Source organism: Athene noctua, chromosome Z (assembly GCF_965140245.1).
Source record: "Athene noctua chromosome Z, bAthNoc1.hap1.1, whole genome shotgun sequence".
Lineage (NCBI taxonomy): Eukaryota > Metazoa > Chordata > Aves > Strigiformes > Strigidae > Athene > Athene noctua.
Window position 1 is genome coordinate 3,125,392 of NC_134077.1, and position 22,907 is coordinate 3,148,298.

The window sequence follows — 22,907 nt, forward strand, 5'->3', positions numbered from 1 at the left end:
TTGGGGATGAGTCAAAAATAGTTAGCATATGGGCAGCCGTGTGCTTCTAGACATGACCTGGCTCTTCAGATATTGAAGCAGCAGGGACTCCGTGCTTCTCCATGTCCTTCTCTGCCTGAGGGAGTGTAAGGTTTTGAGTATAAAAGTAACTTGAATTAAAAATGAGTTGAGAAATCACTCCGGTGGGAAGAATATAGTTTAGTTTGAAATGAGGCTGCTTTTCACAGAGCATGAACGAGGCTTAGATCAGATGAAGCCGTGGGTTTCTGTGTGGTACCTGTTACAGCTCAGAGCTAGCCAAAGGCTATTTGCCCCAAGGCTGGCCTCAAAACAACTCAGGTATGCTCAGGTTGGTGCTTGTGGACCATCAGTGTCCACCAGGACCATCTATTGGCCAGCTCAAGGCTGTTTACCAAGGGGATGACCTGTCACCTGGTAGTGTGTCGTCCAGGTCCCTATAGAATTTAGCATAATACTTTTCATTTCATGTGGAGCGGGATGTGTAAGTGTTTTATAGTATCAGGATGGAATTATGCTTGGAGAAGTTATAAGACATTAAAGGAGATGTTCTTTTTTTGTGTTCTCATGTTTCTCTTGTGTGTCACTTCAGGTCTATGAATATCCTGTTGACCTTCAAGGAAAGGAGCTGCCGTTGCTGCGCAATCCAGATATCCTGGTTGGAGAGAATGACCTGACAGCCCTGAGCTACCTGCACGAACCTGCAGTCCTCCACAATCTCAAAGTCAGGTTCCTTGAGTCCAACCACATCTACACATACTGTGGTGAGTGTCCAGGCCCACACGTTCATCTCCTGGAGAGCAGTGGGTTAGAGCATGTCCACACAGAAATCCCTTGAGACCATAAGCCAGAAGCTGTGGCATGAGGAGAGTCTGGGGGCTGTGAAGTTGGAGTGGGTGGGAGACACAAGTGGGTGCCAACAAGCTTTAGGTTGCAAAACTACCGGGGGTTTTGGGGGCTTGGTGCATTGTGAACTTCCTGACCTCGTGGTCCATCTTGGTGGGGATGTCTTGTCGAATGAGTTTGAGGCCAGCTTTGCATGTGCTTGGCTTGGCAGTCTGTGGGGAAAAATGTAGGACTCGGCAAACCACTGGAGAACAGCAGTGTGCCAGAAGGATGCAGTCCCACTGAGAAATGTCCCTAGTGGGTTTTTCTCCTGAAAAACTGCAAAAACCCCCTTGCTGCACTGTTACTTCCTTGCTTTTCTTGATGACTTTGGTGTCATTGAACTCTTAAATTCAAAGCAGGAGGGCAGGTGTGAACTTGGGTTTGTCATTCCAGGGGAGGGTGGCCTGCCAAAACCATTCAGGATCGCCGTTACCTGTGAACAGGTGGCAACAAACTGCAACCTAAAAATGAAGGAAAAAGGCAATTCAGCCATTTTTCTTCAGTTATGTTGAAGAATATTGAATGCTGAACCCTCTTGCTGGCACTCAAGATGACCTTGCTAGCAGTGATGCAGACTAACAGTTCTCTAAGTGATGAGTTGCAAGCTTTGGGTGAAATGCATGGGACTATTTGTGTGGCAGGGTTAAGGCTGGTATGTACAGCTGTGATTAAGTGCTGTAACTTTTGTTGAGGGAATGCTTGGCAAGAGGAAACTCTTCTTTAGAGTAATGCCCTTGAAGTATGTGGCCTTAGAGGCTGGTAGTAGTGGTGACGTTCCTTTAAATTTGTCATGATGTGTAGTGTGAGACTTCTGGTGTAACTTGCAGCCTTTTGCAGCTGCATGTGTGCTCCCAGTCAGCTGCAAAATCAGTGAGGCTTCACTAGGTTTAGGATTATCTTGAGCACAGCATCGTGCTAACGCAGATCCGTGGGTTTAGGCTTAGCCCTTTGGGCTTCACAGGTGGAGGTTTAGCTACAGGAGCTCTGCGTGGGTGCAGCATACCTTGTGGTTTGGTTAGAAGGTGGTTGAGAAGGGGAGAAAAGTGCTTCCTCAGGTGGTCAGTGCTGAGGCAACTACAGCCCTTCAGTTTGGTTTGCCCCGTGGCTGGAGGCATTTTTGGTGACTGAGGGCAAAGCCCTGACAGAACCAAGGGGCAAACAGGTAGGAGCAGGGCACGGTGAGGTGAAGCTGTTGGGTTGATAACCCTGTGAAGGCAGGGAGTGTGACTTAGCTGACCTTTGCCTTTCATTGCGGGTTAAGTCACCTATTCTGGTGTTGGCTGAGAGTGTTCCTGCGCTTTGCTGTAATCTGAGCATGCCCGAGCCCTGAACCAGCCGGGCTGGGAGCACAGCACCCACTCCCACCAGCCACGTGCTTTCTGGAGCTCCTTACAATAACAATTTAAACCTGTAAAACCTGAAGGTACTTTGGAGGTGGAACTTGTCAGTGCTTCAGTTTTGCAGGGTGCAGACCAGCTCCCTCAAGCTTACAGGTAGCACCACGTGTGGCTTTGCCTCTCATTAATTCCTGAGCTCACTGCTTCCTCCGGGCAGGCACAGCTTTCCTCTCTAGCTCTCGAAACGAGACATTAAAGGTTTAATGCAGGCTCTGGCATTCCTTTCCTGTGATTTATGCGTTTCATTTTGATTTGAGTACATTCTTTGTTACGAGTTTTTCTTGGAATTTAAGCCAGAGGAAAATCCGGAATATTTGTTTGGGTCTAGCAGAGCTTTGGTTGCATAGGAATTGCTTTTCTGAAGTGATGGCTAAGGCACTGTTTAGCCTTTCTTCTTATTCTTCCTGCAAAGTCTAGCTTCACACAATGAAGATTATGATATATTTGCTCTTCTCACCAGTTTCATATGCCTCCTCTGTAGCTGTACTGGAGCTTATAGCCTTGCTGTCAAAGCATAGCACTTTGAAGGAGATGCTGAGAGAATAAGAATTAGGAGTCCTTCACCTTTCCTTTTTTTTCTTTCTCCAAGCGTTGTATTATAAAAACTGATTGAAACATCTAACACAAGCCCTGAAAAGCTAGAATTATTAACTCTGCTTGGTTTGTAACGTATCTGTCTATTTATCTGTTCTCAGGTATTGTCCTTGTTGCCATCAATCCATATGAGCAGTTGCCAATCTATGAAGAAGATGTCATCTACGCGTACAGCGGCCAAAACATGGGGGATATGGATCCTCACATCTTCGCAGTGGCAGAGGAAGCCTATAAGCAGATGGCCAGGTGAGCGGGTGCTGAGTCAGCGGGGTCGGATCGAACCGTCAGATCAAAAAAAGCAGGCAAAGACGTAATGAAATATTGCAAATGTGTCATTAAAGTGAAGTTGCAGAGAAAATTGTGAGAATTCCAGATTTTCACCTCTGTTGAGAATACGGGGTCTTCTATCATGCTGTAATATCCCTGAGTTGTTATGGGATTTCCCCATCATGGGTGCTGTAGGTCTGTGAGATGCAAGACTTGGTTCCCGCAGCAGCCCTGCCTGTGTGGTGCAGAATTGCTTCCCACTGAAATCTCTGAGGTCAGGCATTTCTATTTAATTCTGCTTACTGACTTGACCCTGTTATTGTTTGCCAAGAGCGCCAGGCAGGTTGGGCTGATTGGGATCTCTGTGGTCCTCAAGAACTCATGGGTTCAGTGCAACCATGATTTCAATGGGGATCCTTCTCCTGTTGATGCTTGGATGAGTTTCTTGGAAGAAATTCAAAACCGCTCCGCAAATGTCATGTTTAATAGCTTGGAGGAAACCACATTTCAGATGGTTTGGTGAGATAAGCAGACTAAACCCAGAAGCTAATGTTAGTCGTCTTTATGGAGACACTGTGATTTCAAGTGAGGAAGTGACTGGGTCACGTTTATGGGTCCTTCAGAGCAGTGTTTTCATCTGAACATGGTGTTTCCTTTTTTGTTTCTCTGTTTGTTGTGTTGCTGAGGACAGATGTAGGACTTTGTTCTTACCAGGTAAGCCGTGATCTAAAAGGGAATTTGAGAGGAAGCCGAAAGTTGTTGCACCGGGGATCATTTTATTATTGTTGTCTGGACTCGCACAGTGTGTTTAGGTTTGCGCATGGATTAGCTGTGCTTTTTATACAGTCCTGGCTTTTAATATCAAGAAGAAGCACTGAACCATTTACCAAGGGTTTCAGGCTGTTTTCTGCCTTGTTGTGGCTTTAAGTGGTGAGTTAGGATGCATTTCTAATCAAAGATGAGCCAGAGTTCAATCCAGGAATGCGTCTGGGGGAGCAACTGCCGTGAGTGGAGATCATATGGATTGCACCCCAACTGACTTGAGCCTGCAGTTCAGATCTCCTGCAAGAGCTTGTGCTTTAGGCAAAACCACTTTGAGAAGAGTTTAGGAATTTGGGGAGCTTTCTACAGAAAGCAGAGGGCTTAGGACTGTGCACTTGTTATGTGAATCCAGGCTGAGCAGCAAGCTGCATGTTCTGTGTAGATGATGTCAGGGTTTTTCTGGCCAAGGTGGACAGGACCCATGGGTTTTCCTGGGCAAACATCTGAAATATAAGGCAACTGCTTGCTTTTCTGATGAAATATCTGCTGGGGAAGACTTGGTGCTTTCCCACATCGCTGTGTGTTTTTTGCAGGCAGCGGGCTAACTGACAGTTCTAGCCAGAGATGATTGACTCTGCTCTCCTCCTCATCAGAGTAAATCAACTTCTGACAGCTGTCCATCTAATTCATAAGTGCTGGCTGTAGATGGATAGGAGCATTTGCAAGGGGACGTGGAAATAGCCACCTTCAAAGCTCTTAAACAAGATGCTTGCTGTTCAGCACTGCTCTGGTGCTTTCTGTCTCAGGCTGGTATTATGGTAATTGCAGGCTTGGGCAGAAGAGGGATTCAAATGGGGCCAAGAGAAGACTGGAATGTGGATTATAGGAATCTGCCTGGTAATCTGAAATGTGCCTTAGAATGAAGCAGAGACATTTTAAGACAGAAAGCTTCTGGGTGGATGTTGTGTTCTCCACAGTTTGATCTGAGCTTTTCCCTCCGCAGTGCTGCGTGGAGAGTGGTGGAGCTGCTCGAGCAGGGCACGTGGATGGTGTGTCTTGTCCTGTCCAAGGCACTACCATCCATCACACATCTTTTTGCCTGTTTTTTAAGCTGAATTACTGACTCTGCAGGATGCTTTGTACCTGTAGCTCTGCTTTAGGCAGTGGGGGTGCATGTGAGCACGGTGGGACGCTTGGGCAGCTCTGCCAGCAGGATGGAGGTCTGTGAGCATCTTAAACCTAAACTGGTGTAAAACCATCCCTCATTTTGTAGTGTTTTAGCTTTTAAAGAATTTTGTTATGTCTGCTGGATCCTGTTGGCCAGGAATAAAACCCAAACCTGCAATCTCAGAAGGTCAAACTTGCCATGTGACTCAGAGCAGGAAAGCAGTCTCTGGCTAGACCTCTGGGCTTCTTTTTCTTTATATAGATAAGTGTGTGTGCTTGTGTATGTATATGTATATATAAGCTTATCTATTAAAAATGGAATTACTCATTCTAAAAACAAATTTAATGCAAATCACATCATAGAAAAGTGAGAATAATGATGCAGACGTGCATTTTGTTTGATTTTCTCTGGTTTTCTTTCAGCAAGAGTGTGTCCAGTGTTAAGTAAGAAAAAAAAATGGGTAAAATAAGCTTTCTCGTGGAAGATTGCTTGGAAACAGCTGCTGTTACTTGCAACATCACTGAGCAAAAAGGTGCTCAGTAAATAACTTGCTGGAACTACTGAGCAGTTGTGGCTGCGTGAGCTTGTCCGGTGGTTGGTGGAGGTGTCACCTCCAAGTTTTGCAATGAGAAGCTGCTTCATTTTCATGCTTTTGTACACATCCATGGGATAATATTTGTGCAGTTTGTGGGGCAGAGCAGCTAATTTCATTAGCTGACCCTCAGTAAACTGCTTCCATAAGATCAGAGACTGCACGGGGGTAATAAACCCTTCAAAAAAAAAACCAAACCCCAAACATTGTGAAAATGGTGATTGAGACTTTTCTGAGGCAAATAGTGCAAACTTTGAGCAAGTGTGTGTGGGGGGGTTGATGGTGCCACCTTCTTCTCCCTCGTTGTGGGGTTTGAAGTTGCAGCAGTTCTCTGAGGGTAAACCTTTTGTCCTTTTCATGAAAACCTGGATAAGGAAGGCTGCAAGGTGTGTCATGTTTTTGTAGGACAAACTGAGCAAGGACATAATCAGGAACCACGAAGTCACCTTGAATAGCTCTTCTCCAGTGCAGAAGGCAAAGTCATATAGATATGTATAAAATTAACACACACACACCCCTATATATTATATTATTATATAAAATATATTTATATATATTTATATAAAATATAATATATGTTATATAAAATATAATATATGTATGTAATGACTATATATATGTATATTTTAGCTTTATTAGTGGCCTAGAGCACACTGGAAAGACGCAGCAGAGGTGACTGAATGGGATTGAGTAGATGGCAAGGAAAAAGGGTACAAAATCCAAGGTTCTCTGTTAAATGAGAAAAGCTGGAAGCAATTAGATTTTTAATTCTCTGGGCTTCTAGTATACCATTGCCAGGGCAGAAGTGCAGACACTTACTGGTGTACAAGTGTTATTAAAATTGTGCTGTGCTTTCTCACCTGCTTAAGCTGATAGTGTCCATGAGGTAGGACTGGAGGCATCTTCACAGGTGGCTGTAAAGCTCTGCTTAGATCCTCTGTCTGCTGTTGTCCTGTCATCAGGAAATTCTAATTTAAAAGAAAAAAGGAAAAGGAAAAAAAGCTGTGGGTTGGCTGGACAAGGGGCTGCAGGGGGTGTATAACAAGATTGGGTCCCTTTTTGGAGACAAAATGGTTCACAAAACATTTGAACACCTACTATGATTCGGGCAAGCATTAAAATTCCCCTTTAAATGAAAGCTTTTCCCAAAAAGGATGCTTTTGCCGAGAGTTACTTCGCAGCACTTGCATGTAAAACAGCTTAAAGAAAAAGGCAAAGTGATTAAAATTCATATGTCACAGCCTCTAATTTTTACAGTGACCAGCTCTTTAGAAACTCCCTGCATGCCCAGTGTGTGACTAAGCACACTCGGTTCATTGAAACAATATTGTTTTAGGCAAAATACACAGCGTGGAGTTAATTAGCTCCAAGTGCTGCTACCGGAGGTGGTGGAGTCAAACGTTGGGGTGGTGGAAGGATGGGTTATTTAGTGATTGATAATAGCTGAGGCTGTGGGGTTTGAACCTCTTAGGGCTTTGGGACACATGTTATCTTGCAGGGCAATGCAGCCATCTCCTGCTTTGGTCTTTGTCTCCATCCTCCTGATACTACCTGGCGAGGTACAATGGGTGTTGGTGTTTTTTACACCTTGGGGTGCTGCAGAAGGCATTTGTGCTCCTGAAACCAGACTAAAAGCTTTGGGGGTAACATCCAGGATCATCCAGAGTACCAATAGAGCCACCAGTGCCCTGGCTGACTGCTTTTTGCTTTTCTTCTCTCTCTTCTTATAGACAAACAAAAGATCCCTTGTGTGCCCAAATCCCAGCGGTGGCTCTCATTTCTTTGTGTGTCATTGCTCTGGGCAGAAGCCTGGATTCTAGCAAAAATTCCCCTTGAAACTTTATTTCTGCTGAAATCAGCCCGACCAGCAGCTTTCCACACATGGGATTATTTCTCACTTCTCGCCCTGACCCACATTTCTCTCGATGAATATGTCCCATCGGTTGTTGCCAGGTCCATGGAGGTGACTGAAGTTTTCACAGTGACAATGCAACACCAGTTTCCCATTCCCAGCCTTCTGGGGGCTTTAGTAAAAGGTTAGATGTTCCCTTTCATGGCTGCAGCCCTGTTTTTCTTCTCCCCATCTACGCTTGGCCAGCTCAGTGTGGTCACTGTGCTGTCTCCTGACGCTGAGCTGAGTCGATGAGGAAAATCACTGCAGTGTGCTACAGTAGGGAATATAGTTTGTGTGGCTTTTCTCTCTTTGGCTCCTCTCTCTTCCTTTTGTAGTGGTTGGCTTCACTCTGAGCACAGGCCAGGACTTGCTAGTCAAGGTAAGGTTTCTTAATGTATTTTTATTTTTTTAAAAAAATCATACATTATACTTAATAGAATGCAAAACCAAGTAGCTCTAGGTGAGAGAGGTATGTGGTGTGAACAGCATTGCTATGGGTGGTGGGGCAGGAGGATTGGCCCTCCAAAGGCTGTCAAACATCTTTCAAAATGGGGAGCAGGGAGTGAGATGGTCTTTGCTCAAATCCTAAATCAAACGGCGAAAGCATTGTGAACTCCTCGCTGTATATTCTGTGTGTATCCATAGTTAGCACATCTGGGTCTTGCCATGGTAGCAATGTTATATCACATATGTGGACCTCTTAACTGGCATGAGATGTCAGCAGTCTGTCAGCTAATAAACACAAAATAAGTGAAATGTTCAAATCTTACAGTGAAAAAGATCTCGGGCAATAAAGGATCTCCTGGCCCTCTGCGACTCCCTGCCAGGAGGGGGCAGAGAGGGGGGATGAGTCTCTGGAGCCAAGGAGCCAGCGCCAGGCCCCGAGGGAATGGCCTCAAGCTGCCCAGGGCAGGGTCAGGCTGGCTCTGAGGAAGGATTTCTGTGCAGAAGGGGCTGTTGGGCGTTGGAATGGGCTGCCCAGGGCAGGGGGGAGTCCCCGGGATCCCTGGAGGGGTTGAAGAGTCGGGCTGAGCCAGCGCTGAGGGATCTGGGGGAGTTGGGAACGGTCAGGGGGAGGGTCATCCGTGATGATCTTCACAGTTTTTTCCAACCTAGATGATTCTGGGATTCTGTGACTTTCAAAAGCCTCCTAAGAAGGTGTGTACTGCATGAAGCGCCGTGCTCTTCATTCACTTGTGCATCCATCAGACTGATGCTTTTTACACAATCTGCAAAGCTGTTCCATGTGGTCAGACGAATATATCTTGATCTGATCCACATATAACTCTGCTAAATCGGAAATGCAGAATGTTTTAGCATTCTACCAGGAGCATGAAAGAGCTCTGCGGACCTTAACTAACCCTTGCAATGTGGGTGGGAAAGCAAATGTTCTGGTGACCTGTTCGTTAGAATGGAGTTTCCTCTTCCCCAGTGGGAGGATCTCCTCTCAGTGGTGTTGGTAGTTCTTGCAGAAGAAATAAACAAGAAATGCAAGAATGGTTTGGCAGATGAGTTCAGCTTCTGCATATCTGGGCTGCTGGTCTCACCTGCAGCTCGGTGGATACTGCGTAACCCCCAGTGTCTGCAGTTCAAACCAGGGCCAGCAACTCCTGTGTGATTCCAAAATTATAAGTTATATGGAGATAATGTGTCTTCCCTTTTCTGTCAGTAAATGTTCAAACACTTGGGCTGCAGACGGGTAACCCTGTTTAGTAGTGGCTTTCCATTTTTGTGGGAAGTTAACGCACCCGACTCTCGCATTGCACCGTCAAAAGCGTATGTCCAAGCATAAAAATCACTGCTTGCCTACACCAACAGGGAACACAGGTTGTCTGTGTCTTGCAGATGCTGGTGGGGCTGTGCGTGGCCACAACTGCTCTCTTCTCTGCTGTGGGGTGCGATGTTGGAGCTGGAAAAGAGCAGAAATTGCAGCACTGACCTTGCCAGTAACCTCATAGAAGTGGGGAGGGGTATGGGCACGGTGGGGGCTGTCCTTTGAAAACACATCAAACCTCAGGCTTTACAAGAGGATTTAAAACCATACAGTGAGAGAGCGGGTAGGAGTTAAAAGAGAGATTAACCCCTGACAGACATACAAGAGGAATCGGACTGGCACAATAAATAAGGCTGAAGGCTATGTTGTGTTAAAGGCAGGGAAGGGTTCAGGTCTCCTGGTGAATGAGGCTGGGTGGGGGGTTTGCAGTGAGCTGTGGGGACAATCTGTGCTGCCGCGCAGCAGGGCTTTGCAGCAGGTACTATCTCAAAACTAAAGCTCTGGCCTAAAAAAAAGGGTCAGAAGAAAAAGCATTCAATAGCCTTGAATTTAGGAAGGGGAGAAATGGAGGGGGATTTCTTTTGTTTAGAGTTAAAGGTGGGATGGGGAGGAGGTTTGGAAGAGCAGTGCCATAAATGTGCCATTTCTGGTGTTAGACCTCAGAGTTTGTGAAAGCAACTGGAAGCAACTTCTCCGGAGGGTATACAAATTAAAAAATGGGAGAGGCTCCAGGTATTGTTATAAAGGACTGAAGGAGAGACACCCCCCCTTCCAGTCTTACTTGTCCAGCTATGGGAGGGGGCTGAGATGCTCTGAGAATAAGTGGCCAACTAAATGGTCTTTTTTTTTTTTTCCCCTCTTCTTTTTTTTTTTCCCCTTTTTTTTGGCAATTTAGAAAGAGAATGATGCTATTTGTTAGCAGCTTTAATAATAAATGAGATATCCCTTATAGAAAAATCATAAATAATCATAATGGGACAGCACTGGCATGGGAGAGCTTAAGGTACAGAAAGGTCAGTGCCTGACTAAGAGTAATGGCTGTGTGTGTGAAATATCACCATCTTGGAAGGAGTCGTAATGGGCTACATCAGACACGTAATTACTGCTGCGGTGCAGGAGAACTGTTTGAGCTCAGAGGTGTGAAAACTGTAACACCACATATCATGAAACGCTCAAATGGTGTTTACGAGCGTCGTAACAACACAAGAGCGCAAAGACTTAGGGTCGTCCTTGCCCACCTCCCAGTCACTGCTTGCCATCCCAGGTCCCCAGTGAAGTTCTGGAGACCTCAGGATGGAGAACCCAGAACATGCACCCAGAAGTCAACGGTCCTGTTGGTTTCTGAACATCTATTTCTGGGGTTTTCCTAATAAATCTCAACTGTAATTAACTAGGTGGTAGCATAGGAGTTTTACAAGCATGGGAGGCTGATGACGGTCAAGGTCAAAGGATCTTCTTTTTGGGACTGCTATGGGGTGGAAGAACAACTGACTTCTCCTCCTGGTGCCTGTAGAGCTGAACTGCTGGGAGCAGCATTGCGCAGGCTTGGGGAGCAGAAAGCTAGCGTGATTCTTGCCCCCATGGGATCCTTCAGGCAATGTGAAGCCTCCCCCATCTGCGGGGCTGCAGTGCTCCACAGGGGCCAGCTGCTGCTTGTGGGTAGCTTGGGTTGGAGCCAGGGATGCTCTGTGGTGCAAGCCCAGCGCAGAAAAGAGCATCAGGATGCCAGAGAGCTGATAAAAATTGGCCAGGTGCGTGTTTTGCTCTTGTTAGAAGAGAAAGAATTGCTGACCTCATTTTAGTGTGGCCGAGGAGTTCTCCAACAGGGTGTGCAAAGCATAAATCCTGGGAGAAGGTCATCCATCCTTCCTGCCTGCCCTCAGGAATTGGTGGAAGGACTGGAGACAGCTCAGCATTTTGCAGAAACTTTGAGTCGGCAGGATTTCCTTTGCTACTGAAGGGGTGTTTCCAGCCAGCTGCACAAAGCAGTCTGGGGAGAAAGTGCCTTAATGAGCCGGGACCAGTGGGACTCCCACTGCTCTCGCAGGAGGAGTGACTGGTTTGCTGGAGCATTGCATAAAAGCGCTCTGACCTCTGCGAAGACATCTTAATTTGCACTGTGGTATTTGATCTCAGTGTTAGAAACGTCAGATTGGTACGCATGTTAAATAGTGGTGTACAGAGAGGGAAGGTAACGCGTTGTGCTGCTGGTGACCACTGCTGAAGATAAGGTTAATTTGCACATTACCTGTTATTTGAGCATCATACTGCGTGCTCATCCTTTCCCATTCAGAGCCAAACTGGTACTTTTAAGCTTTTTCCCAACAACCGAGAGATTCAAGCCCATCTTGTCTCTCCGGCCTCTTGCTTAAACTTGTGTGTATGAGCAAATTGGCTCTGAAGCTGCACAGGAGGAACCCCAGCGGGTATGTCATCCCTGATGCATCTTCTGGATGGCCACTGCATGATGCAACATCCCTCAGGGACACCCACATCAGCTGACTGATGTTACACCAGGCTTTGGCATTGCTGAAATGGGATATTGCTCTTTTCTTTCTTCGGTCTGTTGCATTAGGTGGCCAAGGAGGCCAGTGGCATCCTGGCTTGTGTCAGCACTGGCGTGGCCAGCAGGGACAGGGAAGGGATCTGAGCCCTGGGCTCGGCACTGGGGAGGCCGCCCCTCGCTGAGGGGGTTCAGTGTTGGGCCCCTCACCCCAAAAAGGCCATTGAATGACTCGAGCGTGGCCAGAGAAGGGCAACGGAGCTGGGGCAGGGTCTGGAGCACAGGTCTGCTGGGGAGCGGCTGGGGGAACTGGGGGGGTTCAGTCTGGAGAAGAGGGGGCTGAGGGGAGACCTCCTGGCCCTCTGCAACTCCCTGCCAGGAGGGGGCAGAGAGGGGGGATGAGTCTCTGGAGCCAAGGCCCCAGCGCCAGGCCCCGAAGGAATGGCCTCAAGCTGCCCAGGGCAGGGTCAGGCTGGCTCTGAGGAAGGATTTCTGTGCAGAAGGGGCTGTTGGGCGTTGGAATGGGCTGCCCAGGGCAGGGGGGAGTCCCCGGGATCCCTGGAGGGGTTGAAGAGTCGGGCTGAGCCAGCGCTGAGGGATCTGGGGGAGTTGGGAACAGTCAGGGGGAGGGTCATGGTTGGGCTGGAGGAGCTTCAAGGGCTTTTCCAGCTGAGATGATTCTGGGATTAAGGCTCAATGTTATCTTTACAGTTGTGATGATACCAGGATGGGGAAGGGCTGCAGAGCAGCTCTGGAGTGGTTCTGGCCAAAATGTATTTTGGAGCTGTGTTATGACCCATGTGGGTATAGGTTGTTGGTTTAAAAAATAATTCTTTTCCCCCATTAGTATAAGCCACTGTATAAAAAGTTATCCACCTCGAAAAAAAAAGAAAAAAAAAGAAAAAAAGTTATATAGGGTAATCCATGATATTTATGAAAGGTACAGTGTAAAAAAGACCCAGATGAATACAGAGCACTTGAAAAGCCATCCTTATGTTGCTGCTGGATTTAGCAGCTGCAGCACAAACCACGCATTTGCAGCAGATGTTTGATAATGCAGATGTATGTCCTTAAACACTCTTGTTTCACCAGATGCTGAATAATATTTTCTTGGCTTTCTCTAAGGGAAAAAGTCTGACTACCCCGAAGTGGTGTTTTAATGTTTGTGTTGACTGGCGATGCCAGGTGTGGTATGCTAAAAACCCACATTAAAGCCAACGAGTAAACCAAAGTGCTGCCGCTCTTGGTAGCGACGCTGCTCCAAATTCCAGGTATGCCACTGCAACAGGAACGATTCCTGGTGTTGGAGGCTGTTGTGGAGGTGCCTTTTCTCATCATTACAGCACTGCAGCGCTCTGATTTTTATCTTCGTGGTGTGCAACTTCTGTTTATTCCTCTGAAGGCTGTGTTAGACTGTCTGAGCTTTTCATTGCTGTCATTAGCACTTGGAGGGATGCAATCCAGTGGTAATTAAATTACTGCATTTTTAGATATTGCTGACAATGCAGTGCCATAGCTACGCTCATTTTTAGCCAGCACAACCCTGTCAATACAGAAGTGTATTAGAACCTGTTGTGCATCAGGGATTTATGGGTGTTCTCCTTGTGGTCAGGCTAAAATCAAACTACAGTACTTAAAGCATTTTTAATCTTCAGATTACTTTATGAACACTAATCCTCCAAGCATCCTGAAAGAAGTAGGTTAAATATGATTTCCAGGGTGGAGAGACTCATTGACTTGTTCCACGACACAGAGAATTAGTGTTGGATCTGGGATTAGAGCTGGAGTGACCTCTGATAATTACTCACAGGGTCTGGCTCTGCCTTTGTTTGCCTCGGATACTTTTCCCCTCTCAGAGGAGCTGTGTGTTTAGTGCAATTGGTTTCGCTCTGTCTGCTGAGATCAAGATGAGGTTGTGCAGTGGTTTGCTTCAGCTGCTGGTGCCAGTGATGGTTTTCTGAAGAGGTGACTATGAAAACAAGTTCTTTTAAGTTCTAGGTCCCTTCTCTCGTGGCTTTAAAGCAGTAATCTGAAGAATTTGGGAAATTTCTGACTGTGAGGTCTGAAGAATTTTTGGGGTGTATTTGTCTTCAAATACTCCTGCTTTCCAGCAGTGTTGGTGAAGGCTAAGGATCTTGGATGTATCCATGTGCACTGGCATGTCCCCTGTCTCTTCTTGACAGGCGGAGGAGTGCAGGGAACCATCACTGTCCCTGGCTTCAACCACTTTCTTATTGTCATGGCTTGACCATTCCGTTCCAGGGATGTTCAGCCCTGACTTAACCAGGTAAATTGATGGGAAATCATATCTTACCAAGCCTAACGACATTCCCAGGCTGAGAACTGTGTATGGAAGCACTGAGCAGTGCCTCACCTCAGGTTGCTTCGATGCAACCAAAACGGGTGCAGTCGGAGAGCTGTGTCTGCCTGGGCGGACTTGAAATATGGACATTTCTACACACCTTTCCCAGACTGTTTGGAGGCAGCTCTGAGGGTAGCGGTATTCTCTGCATTGCTGCAGGTGAAGAACTGACTGCTTAAACAACCAGGGAAATCTGTTTCCTCGATGTGCAGGCTGGTAATTAGCAGCTAGTCCTAATCAGTGCAGGTGTTTGTTTGAAGAGCCTTTTCTCTTTGTAGACAGCTGACTTTTTTTTTTTTTTTTTTTTTTGCCTTGGGCAGCACCTTTATATGTTGCCTTAATAAAAAGCCTGATATCTGCTAGATGTTCGCACTAGAGATAAGGAAGAAATCTTTTGAACTGAAAGTGGTGAGGCCCTGGCAGAGGTTTCCCAGAGAGGTGGTGGATGCCCCATCCCTGGAAACATTCCAGGCCAGGTTGGACGGGGCTCGGAGCAACCTGATCTAGTGAAGATGTCCCTGCTCAGGCAGGGGTTGGACTAGATGGCCTTTAGAGCTCCCTTCCAACCCAAACTATTCTATTATTCTATGATATTTTTCCTATATTGTGAAAACTCCAGTGACTGCCTTATTTGTTTCACTGGGCTGGATGCCTCACCCATCTCTTGCTGTGTGTGGCCAAGGGTGAAAGTCTTGGTGGATATTGCTCATAACATGACAAATGTCTGCAAAAAAAGAGGATGTGTTACTCACCTGCTTAGCAACTTCAGAACAGGTATTACTGCTGGAAGAGGGTGCACTGAAATAGAGAAGTGAAGCAAAACATTTTGATTGCACAGGTAGACAGCAGTCTGTAGGCTGTATCAGATGCCACTGACGCTTGCAGCCCACAACTTTGGAGGTGCTGTTGCCCCTCGCATTGAGCAAATAATCCTGGACTATTTTCTGGTAGAAAAGACTTGTAACATCAAGACTTCTACACAAGACTTCTGTGCCTTGATGGTTTTGTTAGTGTTTCTGAAGGATGGAGGCTGTAGCTCAGATCACAGTATTAGTTTTCCAGGCTGTGGGTCACAGAATCCCAGAGTCATCTGTGTTGGAAAAGCCCTTGAAGCTCCTCCAGCCCAACCATGACCCTCCCCCTGACCGTTCCCAACTCCCCCAGATCCCTCAGCGCTGCCTCAGCCCGACTCTTCAACCCCTCCAGGGATCCCGGGGACTCCCCCCTGCCCTGGGCAGCCCATTCCAACGCCCAACAGCCCCTTCTGCACAGAAATCCTTCCTCAGAGCCAGCCTGACCCTGCCCTGGGCAGCTTGAGGCCATTCCCTCGGGGCCTGGCGCTGGCTCCTTGGCTCCAGAGACTCATCCCCCCTCTCTGCCCCCTCCTGGCAGGGAGTTGCAGAGGGCCAGGAGGTCTCCCCTCAGCCTCCTCTTCTCCAGACTGAACCCCCCCAGTTCCCCCAGCCGCTCCCCAGCAGACCTGTGCTCCAGACCCTGCCCCAGCTCCGTTGCCCTTCTCTGGCCACGCTCGAGTCATTCAATGGCCTTTTTGGGGTGAGGGGCCCAACACTGAACCCCCTCAGCGAGGGGCGGCCTCCCCAGTGCCGAGCCCAGGGCTCAGATCCCTTCCCTGTCCCTGCTGGCCACCCCAGTGCTGACACAAGCCAGGATGCCATTGCCCTCCTTGGCCCCCTGGGCACACTCTGGCTCATTCTCACCCCCCCAGTCCCTCTCTGACCGGCAGCTCTCCAGCCACTCCTCCCCAGGCCTGTAGCCCTGCTGGGGGTTGTTGTGGCCCAAGGGCAGCCCCCGGCATTTGCCCTCAGTGAAACTCCCCCAGTTGGGCTCAGCCCATGGCTCCAGCCTGGCCAGGTCTCTCTGCAGCCTCCCCACCCTCGAGCAGATCAACACTCCCACCCAGCTGGGTGTCATCTGCAAACTGACTGAGGGTGCCCTCGATCCCCTCGTCTGGATCATCAATAAAGATGTTAAACAGGAGCGGCCCCAACACCCAGCCCTGGGGGACACCACTGGTGACCGGCCGCCAACTGGATTTAACTCCCTTCACCACAACTCCTTTGGCCCGGCCATCAGCCAGTTTTTTACCCATGGAAAGCTGCTTCAAGTGAAGAAAGAGAAGTACTGCTTACCCATGGGAGTGGAGGTTGGGGAGTTGCATCTTTAAGTGCCTCATACCTAGTTTTGAGCTGTAACAGTGGGGTGTGGTATGAACAGCATCTTTGGCCATCGTTGAAGCCTAATCCCCGCTGCACATCCTGCGTTGCTGGACGAGTGTGAGCATTTTGTGTCCTCGTGTGTGTGCACCATGTGAGCTCCCTGCCATAGGCAGAAGAGCACTGATGCATGTTGTAGCAGTTTAACAAGCCATGGTGGCGGCTCCGAGGTGCACAGGAACCACATAAATCCCAGGAGGAATTGTGACAGTATTGCCCTGCTGCAGCAGAGCTGTTTTCATGCACAACAATTCATTTTATCCAGGCTTTATTTCCATAATAATTTTCTTCTGTGCTGATGCTGCCAGAATTGACTGTATTTCAAGCAGCCGTGTTGCATACCGCACCTACACAGTGGCCAAGCATTTCAGTATTTTTTTATTCCACTCTGAATACAAACAAATCCTGCCGGTTTTAACTATTTCTGCTCACTGAGGAGCCTGTTTGTTACTAGGTGCTCTGTGGGGTTCATCTGTCTTTCCCTGCTGGTACCAGCAGTTGGTTAACTTGTAGACCAAAGAAGGGGAAGTCTCTGTAGCCTTTATTCCAGAAGGCTTTTATTCCTCAGGTTGGAAAAGAAATGTCTGAACATACACTTTCCACCAAAAAAAAGCAACAGAGGAGACGTGTTACTACAAATGTAGGAGCTTGATTGGCCTTACTGTCTTGCTTGCAAGCCAGCAGCTTTCTCTTTATTTTGTTTTATTAATATAATACATCTCTAGAAGTTTTCTTGTGCCATGGAGAACCCACCTGGCCCATTTCTTGTAGGCACACATCAGTCGTTAGGACAAATTCTTTAGAAGACATGACGTGGCAGAGTGGCTGCAATAGGAGTAAGTGGTGTTGGCTGTGGTTTTTATCCCTAGATACAGTGTCTTCTGGAGAATGACGCTACTTCTAAAAAGACTCAAGCCAGAAGGAGGAATAAACCTCTCAGGATGCCACATAAAATGCAGTTTGTGATGGGACCTGAAGCCTGTGGAGACTGTGGGTCTGGAGAGCTCCTTGGATGTGCTTCTTGGTGGGTTGGTCTCTGCCTCCTGCAGCTGGGCACACCCCAATAGCTGATATGGAGAGGTTATTAAGGAGGTCAAAATTGGTAACGAGAGCTTTTAATTAGGAATCATAGATAGAAAAAAAAACAGATTGCAAAACATTACATTGTGGCAGTGCTGGCTGGATGCCAAGTAATGCATGATTCTTCTTTGTTGAGCTTTGTTGTCTTCATTCAACTGAAGAGTCTCTCCCAGACTGGTGTTGTTTTCATCTTCTGGCTTCAAGAAAAAAGTGGTAGGGAAGTGTTTCCTGAAATGTGTCACTCAGGCAGTACCTGTTATGCTGAGAAGAGCAAGAAGCAATAGTTCTCAAGTAACTTTTAGGCAAGTGTAGCTCTAAGCCAAGCCACCTTTGCATTTGCAGAGCTGCTTTTGCAGGGCCGGCGCTTGCTGGTAGAGATCTTGGTCACTGCCTCTTTCTTCTGTTTCTCCCTCATCTCCAAGGAAGGATAGTCTATTCATCCACACTTGCAGCCCAGGCTAAAGCCTTTCTCTGCTCCTCCCCTTGTAGCTGATGTGAGTTTTATATGTTCCGTCCTACTGATGGCCAACGTGGGGCGTTCACTGCTGGAGCTCAGGAAGTGATTGTCCATGAAGATGATCAAAGCAGATGTGAAACTTCCTTCTTACTTTAACCAGAGATAAACCATATTAAATCACTGCCCTTGCCTGTCCCAGGAACCGCTGCTATGGGTTTATCCAGCATATTCTGGTTTTGGTGCTTAGTCTTCCTTCCTTCCTCACTTTGGACCTGGCACTGTTTTTTCTTCGTTGGGTTTGTGTCTGTGATGGCTTGTGCTCCAAGAAGAGCTTTATCACACACCCATGGAAGTCTGAAGGTGTAAGACCGGTGCCTTGGCAGCCCTGTATCCAGATCGTGTCAGCTGGCTGCCTATGGGACAGTCATGGTCATGGCGGCTTTGCCCAGACACGCGGAGGGCACACAGCTGTGACTTAGTGAGTCTCGGGTGAGATGTGCAGGCTGTCCCCACCTGGGATGAGTCACTGGGAACACCAGCTCTGGGTTGTGGCTGCTTGGGTGAGGTTGTGCTGGGTTCACGGCCGGTATTTTTGCATTAACTGCCTGATAGCTGGAGTGGTTGGAAACTCCTCGTGCCTTCCTGCTGATGGATGCTCAGGAGAGTGGTGGAGCTGGCCAGGGGATGGATTAAGATACACTTTATGAATTGATCCCTGAAAAATGGAAACACAGCTTGAAATCAGCTCATCAGTTCTCTCCTGCTGGAAGTGTCAGGAAATTGTGACATTTTGGTGCAAACCACATGTTTGACTTTGACTGAGGTTTTCTCCAAACCAGTTATCTTGAGCCTAGAAGGAAGATGTGCATGTCTGACAGTGGAGATGATTAATGGTGTGGTGTTGGAGCACGTCTGTGTTTTTGTTGAAAGTGTAAGAGTGGTATATGGCAATCATTTAGTCTCTGTTCTGATCTTTCGCTGGTATAAACTTGGATTGAGCATCTAAACTGAAATGCATTTTTATGGTGTTTCCTGGTGTCAAGAGAACTGCAAGGTGTAAATTCACTGTTGCGCTCATGTATAGGATTTTGTGTGCCTGCATTCAGGTGTGATTCAGGAAAGCCAGGCAGAGTCTGAGAAGTTTTATTTGGTCTTATTTAAAAACACTCAGTTACATACTTACAGCTTACCCCAACACTCTGGTGTTTTTGGAGCTTCTGTCAAATCCTGCAGTGAAAACTTCCTCCCTCCCTCCCAAAGTTTGTGGTCAGATTGCAGAGTTGCTGTGTTTGCCGTGTGCCAATGATGCCCTGGGGAGTGGATCCCACTGCAGCAGGGGCACTTGCTCCCGGTGCTGGCAAATATTTGCCTAGAGGGATGTAGTTCTCCTGAAAAAAGCTTCTCTTACTGCCTTGGCCCTTCGCTGCCTTGCAGCTCAAGTACTTTAAACTGATTAATTAATTATTGGGATGTATCTAGTGGCTACCATGTGCACCTGTGGTGGGAAGGACTGGATATTTTAATATAGCCATGATGACTTGTGCAAGTTTTTTTGTGTGTGTGATCAATGTTGCGAGTAGAAAAAGGCATTTGGATGAGTCTTGTGGCCTGAGCAAGGCTCAAAAGCTACACTCAGTGATGCACCCTCAACTTCCCCACCCAAAGCCCTGTGCCCCATAGGTATCTGCTGGTCTGTGCTGGTTCTGATGTCATTAGAGCTATTGCTGAGACCCAGACCCGGCCTGGGCACGGGGCATCAGTGGCTGCTCCCATCACGTCTGGAGAAGGGTTTGGATCAGCCCCTTACTGCCAGGGTAGTGCCTCCCAGTCCTACAAAGCATTTTCATATGTGCAGATAAAAAGGTCCGGCGTTTATTTGTTTGAATTTTGTTATCCTGGTACTGGTGCACCTGTATCCTTTTGTAAGCAAATTTGGAGTTCGCTTGGAGCATGTGAGGCTGCGTAATCATTCTGTTAATGAGCGAGCCCTTCTTAAAAACTATTTTGTTTTGCAAAGCTTCAGGAGCTGAACAAACTTCACTTCGTGATGTCTATCAGGAATTTCTTTTAAACTTTTTAAGCTCTTTTTCTTACCCCTTGGTCCCAGAAGTACCTCCACGCTTTGAAGCAGTGACTTGTGATTTGGCAGGATTTGGGGATGAATGGATGGTGTGAGTCTAATGTCAGAGACATGCTTTGTATTATTGTTCTCAAAGTTTTCACCAGATCTTGGCGTATGTGTGAAAATACTGATGTTCATATAATTGCATAGGGAATCATGACTTTTGCTATTTCCTAATTTTAGGGTGCTTGATTTCACAAATTCAGTATTTTTAACAGATTTTGAGCATAGAGGAACTTTTCTGGGTATCTGTGTTTTAATAGCTCAGCAATAGGCTACTCGACCATGTTTCACAACTAATTGCTCTTGTTTGGTCATCAAAAACTCAAATGCTTGAGCGAAGGTGTTGGGGGGAAAAATTCAATATATAATATTAGAAGATGATATTTAGCCAATGCCTGTTAATAGTTCTCCAGACAAATTGTCACACAGCAAAGGTTTGTTATTGTGGTGTGTAAGGAATGGACTCCCCGACGCTGGGCTACCTGCTCCAGGGGTGAAGAAAGCAGCAGCACTTCTTGCAGGGGTTCATCTCCCGTTGTCCCTGCGAGCTCATGGAGATGCTCTGAAGATGTTCAGGGTGTCCTTTACATTTCAGCTGAGGTGTATCACAGTTGTGCATTATTCACCATTACTTTGGTAGAGTGCAGAATAAATCCAGCATCCATAACGTAGGTGGTAGCAAGGCGAGGGAGACGGAGACATGTGAAGATGGAAGATTATTGCATGTTGTGAATGAACTGTTAACAAGAAAATGGATTAACTTGCAAAAGCTTTTCTTCTCTGCCGCAACAGGGATGAGAAGAACCAGTCCATCATCGTGAGTGGAGAGTCAGGTGCTGGAAAGACAGTCTCTGCCAAATACGCCATGCGCTTCCTTGCAACCGTCGGTGGTTCTCCCAGCGAGACCAGCATCGAAGCCAAAGTCCTTGCGTCGAGCCCAATTATGGAGGTAAAAGCTGCATAATTTCCTTCGTCCTGCTTGCAGTGATTACTGTGTCTCTCCAGAAATCCCAAAACCAGTGAGAGCCGTAGGGGCTTGTGAGCCAGACATGACATCACAGCAGCCCTGGGCTGGACTGAAAATGCAGAAATACGCCAATGGCCTCCATTTAGCCCACTCCAATTGCTCCTCTGTTTGGTGGTCTTGAAGCTGAGCCCGTGTGTTCTCAGCACAGCTCCAGGAGCTGGGCTCTGACCAGGACTCCAGAGCGGAGAGCCCGGGCTGTGCTGTTGGCACCTTAGTATTTTATCTTCATCTTCCTCTTGGTGCTGCATGGTTCCTCCTAATCTTCTTTAGTTGTATAGACATGAAATAGAAGAGAAAGGGATTACTTAATCTATTGGAGTTATTTCAATGTGTTTTTATTTTTGTTAATTGTCTGTTGCTGTGAATTATACAGGGGAATAACGAGTCCCATTATAGGGAAATCCCTGCTGTATTGGAAAAAAATTTCCTTTTACAAGCACAAGAGAAACAGAAAGCTGCTTTGTTTCATTGCACCATGACCAGATAGTGAAACTAAATGTCTGAGCACCTCGATCCCATTTTCCAAACAGATTTTGGAGTCAGAATGCCTTCATTTCCAGAATATCCCAAGTCAGCTTGAAGACAAATTTTGGCTTTTCCGAAGTCAGTTAAGGACTTCAGACTTGTGTGGCTTTCTTTTAAAGACAGGATCTAGCAGTGCTGCTGTAGTGGAGCACAGGGTTGTCCTGTGCTTAACCAGTCCTTGACTTAACCTTAGGCTTGGTTTAACCTGCAGGGAGGCTTCCCATGGCAGGTGCCTCCTGGCCAAATTGTCTAATAGACACGGAGGTGGTGGCTGATCCAGGATGAAAACCAAGCCCACCCCAGCCCGAGAGGCAGCACAAAGGGTGTAGCCTCATGCTGCCTGATGTGGGGTGCAAACTGGAACGGCAGAACAAGTGGTGGTGCAGATGAGCAGTAAGAAAAGCCACGCGGGTGTACGGCTGGCAGAGGACACTCGGATGATGTGCCACAGAGTGGGCTTCACGCTGTTTTACTCCTTTCTTCGCCCGTCTCCTGTGCCTCTGTGAAATGTAGCTGTAATACCTGGGAACACTTAAAAGCATCCAAGGAGAAATTCATAGCGCACGCTATTCTTCTCTATGACCCCATAATTCTGTCGCTCTAATTCTCTTGCCTGTGTTCTGTTCTGGATGTCATTTCTAAGCGCTGGGGCAGGGAAACCTGTGTCTGTCTTTATTGGAAATTGATGAGAACATTGCCCACGCAAAAAAATGTAAGAGAAATGCCTGCTTTGCAAAAAAACCAAAGTGTGATGATGGAGTAGAGGGATGTGTGTGTCATGAAATAGTCCGTAGCGCTGGGATGCGCTGTGTTTGATTTGTGGGGTGGTATGTCCCTGCTGGGAGAGGGGGTAGGTATCTCTCTGCTTTGTAGATGAGGAATCGAAGCACATGAGATAAGGTGATGATGGTGTTCTGGATGCTCAATTCAGCGTGCAGTAAAGGGGTAAATAAATGGGTTTTGGGGGAAGGAGGTGCATTAGTTACCAGAGGAGTTGGGTCGGTGGTGGATGGGATATAGGTCAGGGAGCAGGCAGGGCTTGCTCTGGGGGTGATACTGGGGCCACTGGGCCAAGGACCCCTCTCCATGATGCAGAGATGGAGAAGCCGAGGGGGCAGGCAGCAGGGAGCAACTCTGCCTGTGCAACAGCCTCTCTGGGGAAAGCAGCACCATACTGCAGAGTAGTTCCCTGTGGAGTCCGCTACGTGCAACTGGAGGCGTCAGGTCCTATGGTTGAAAG

General features: G+C 47.3%; 1 protein-coding gene across 4 annotated transcripts in view; it reads left to right on the forward strand.

Moving 5' to 3' along the window:
- MYO5B (myosin VB) overlaps window positions 1-22,907 on the forward strand; it is a 163,327-nt gene that overhangs the window by 36,333 nt on the left and 104,087 nt on the right. For all 4 annotated transcript variants that reach the window (XM_074931366.1, XM_074931369.1, XM_074931367.1 and 1 more), the window contains exons 3-5: window positions 611-782; window positions 2,999-3,143; window positions 20,908-21,064. In XM_074931366.1, coding sequence (XP_074787467.1) covers window positions 611-782; window positions 2,999-3,143; window positions 20,908-21,064 — 474 coding nt within the window. The remainder of the gene's footprint in view (window positions 1-610; window positions 783-2,998; window positions 3,144-20,907; window positions 21,065-22,907) is intronic.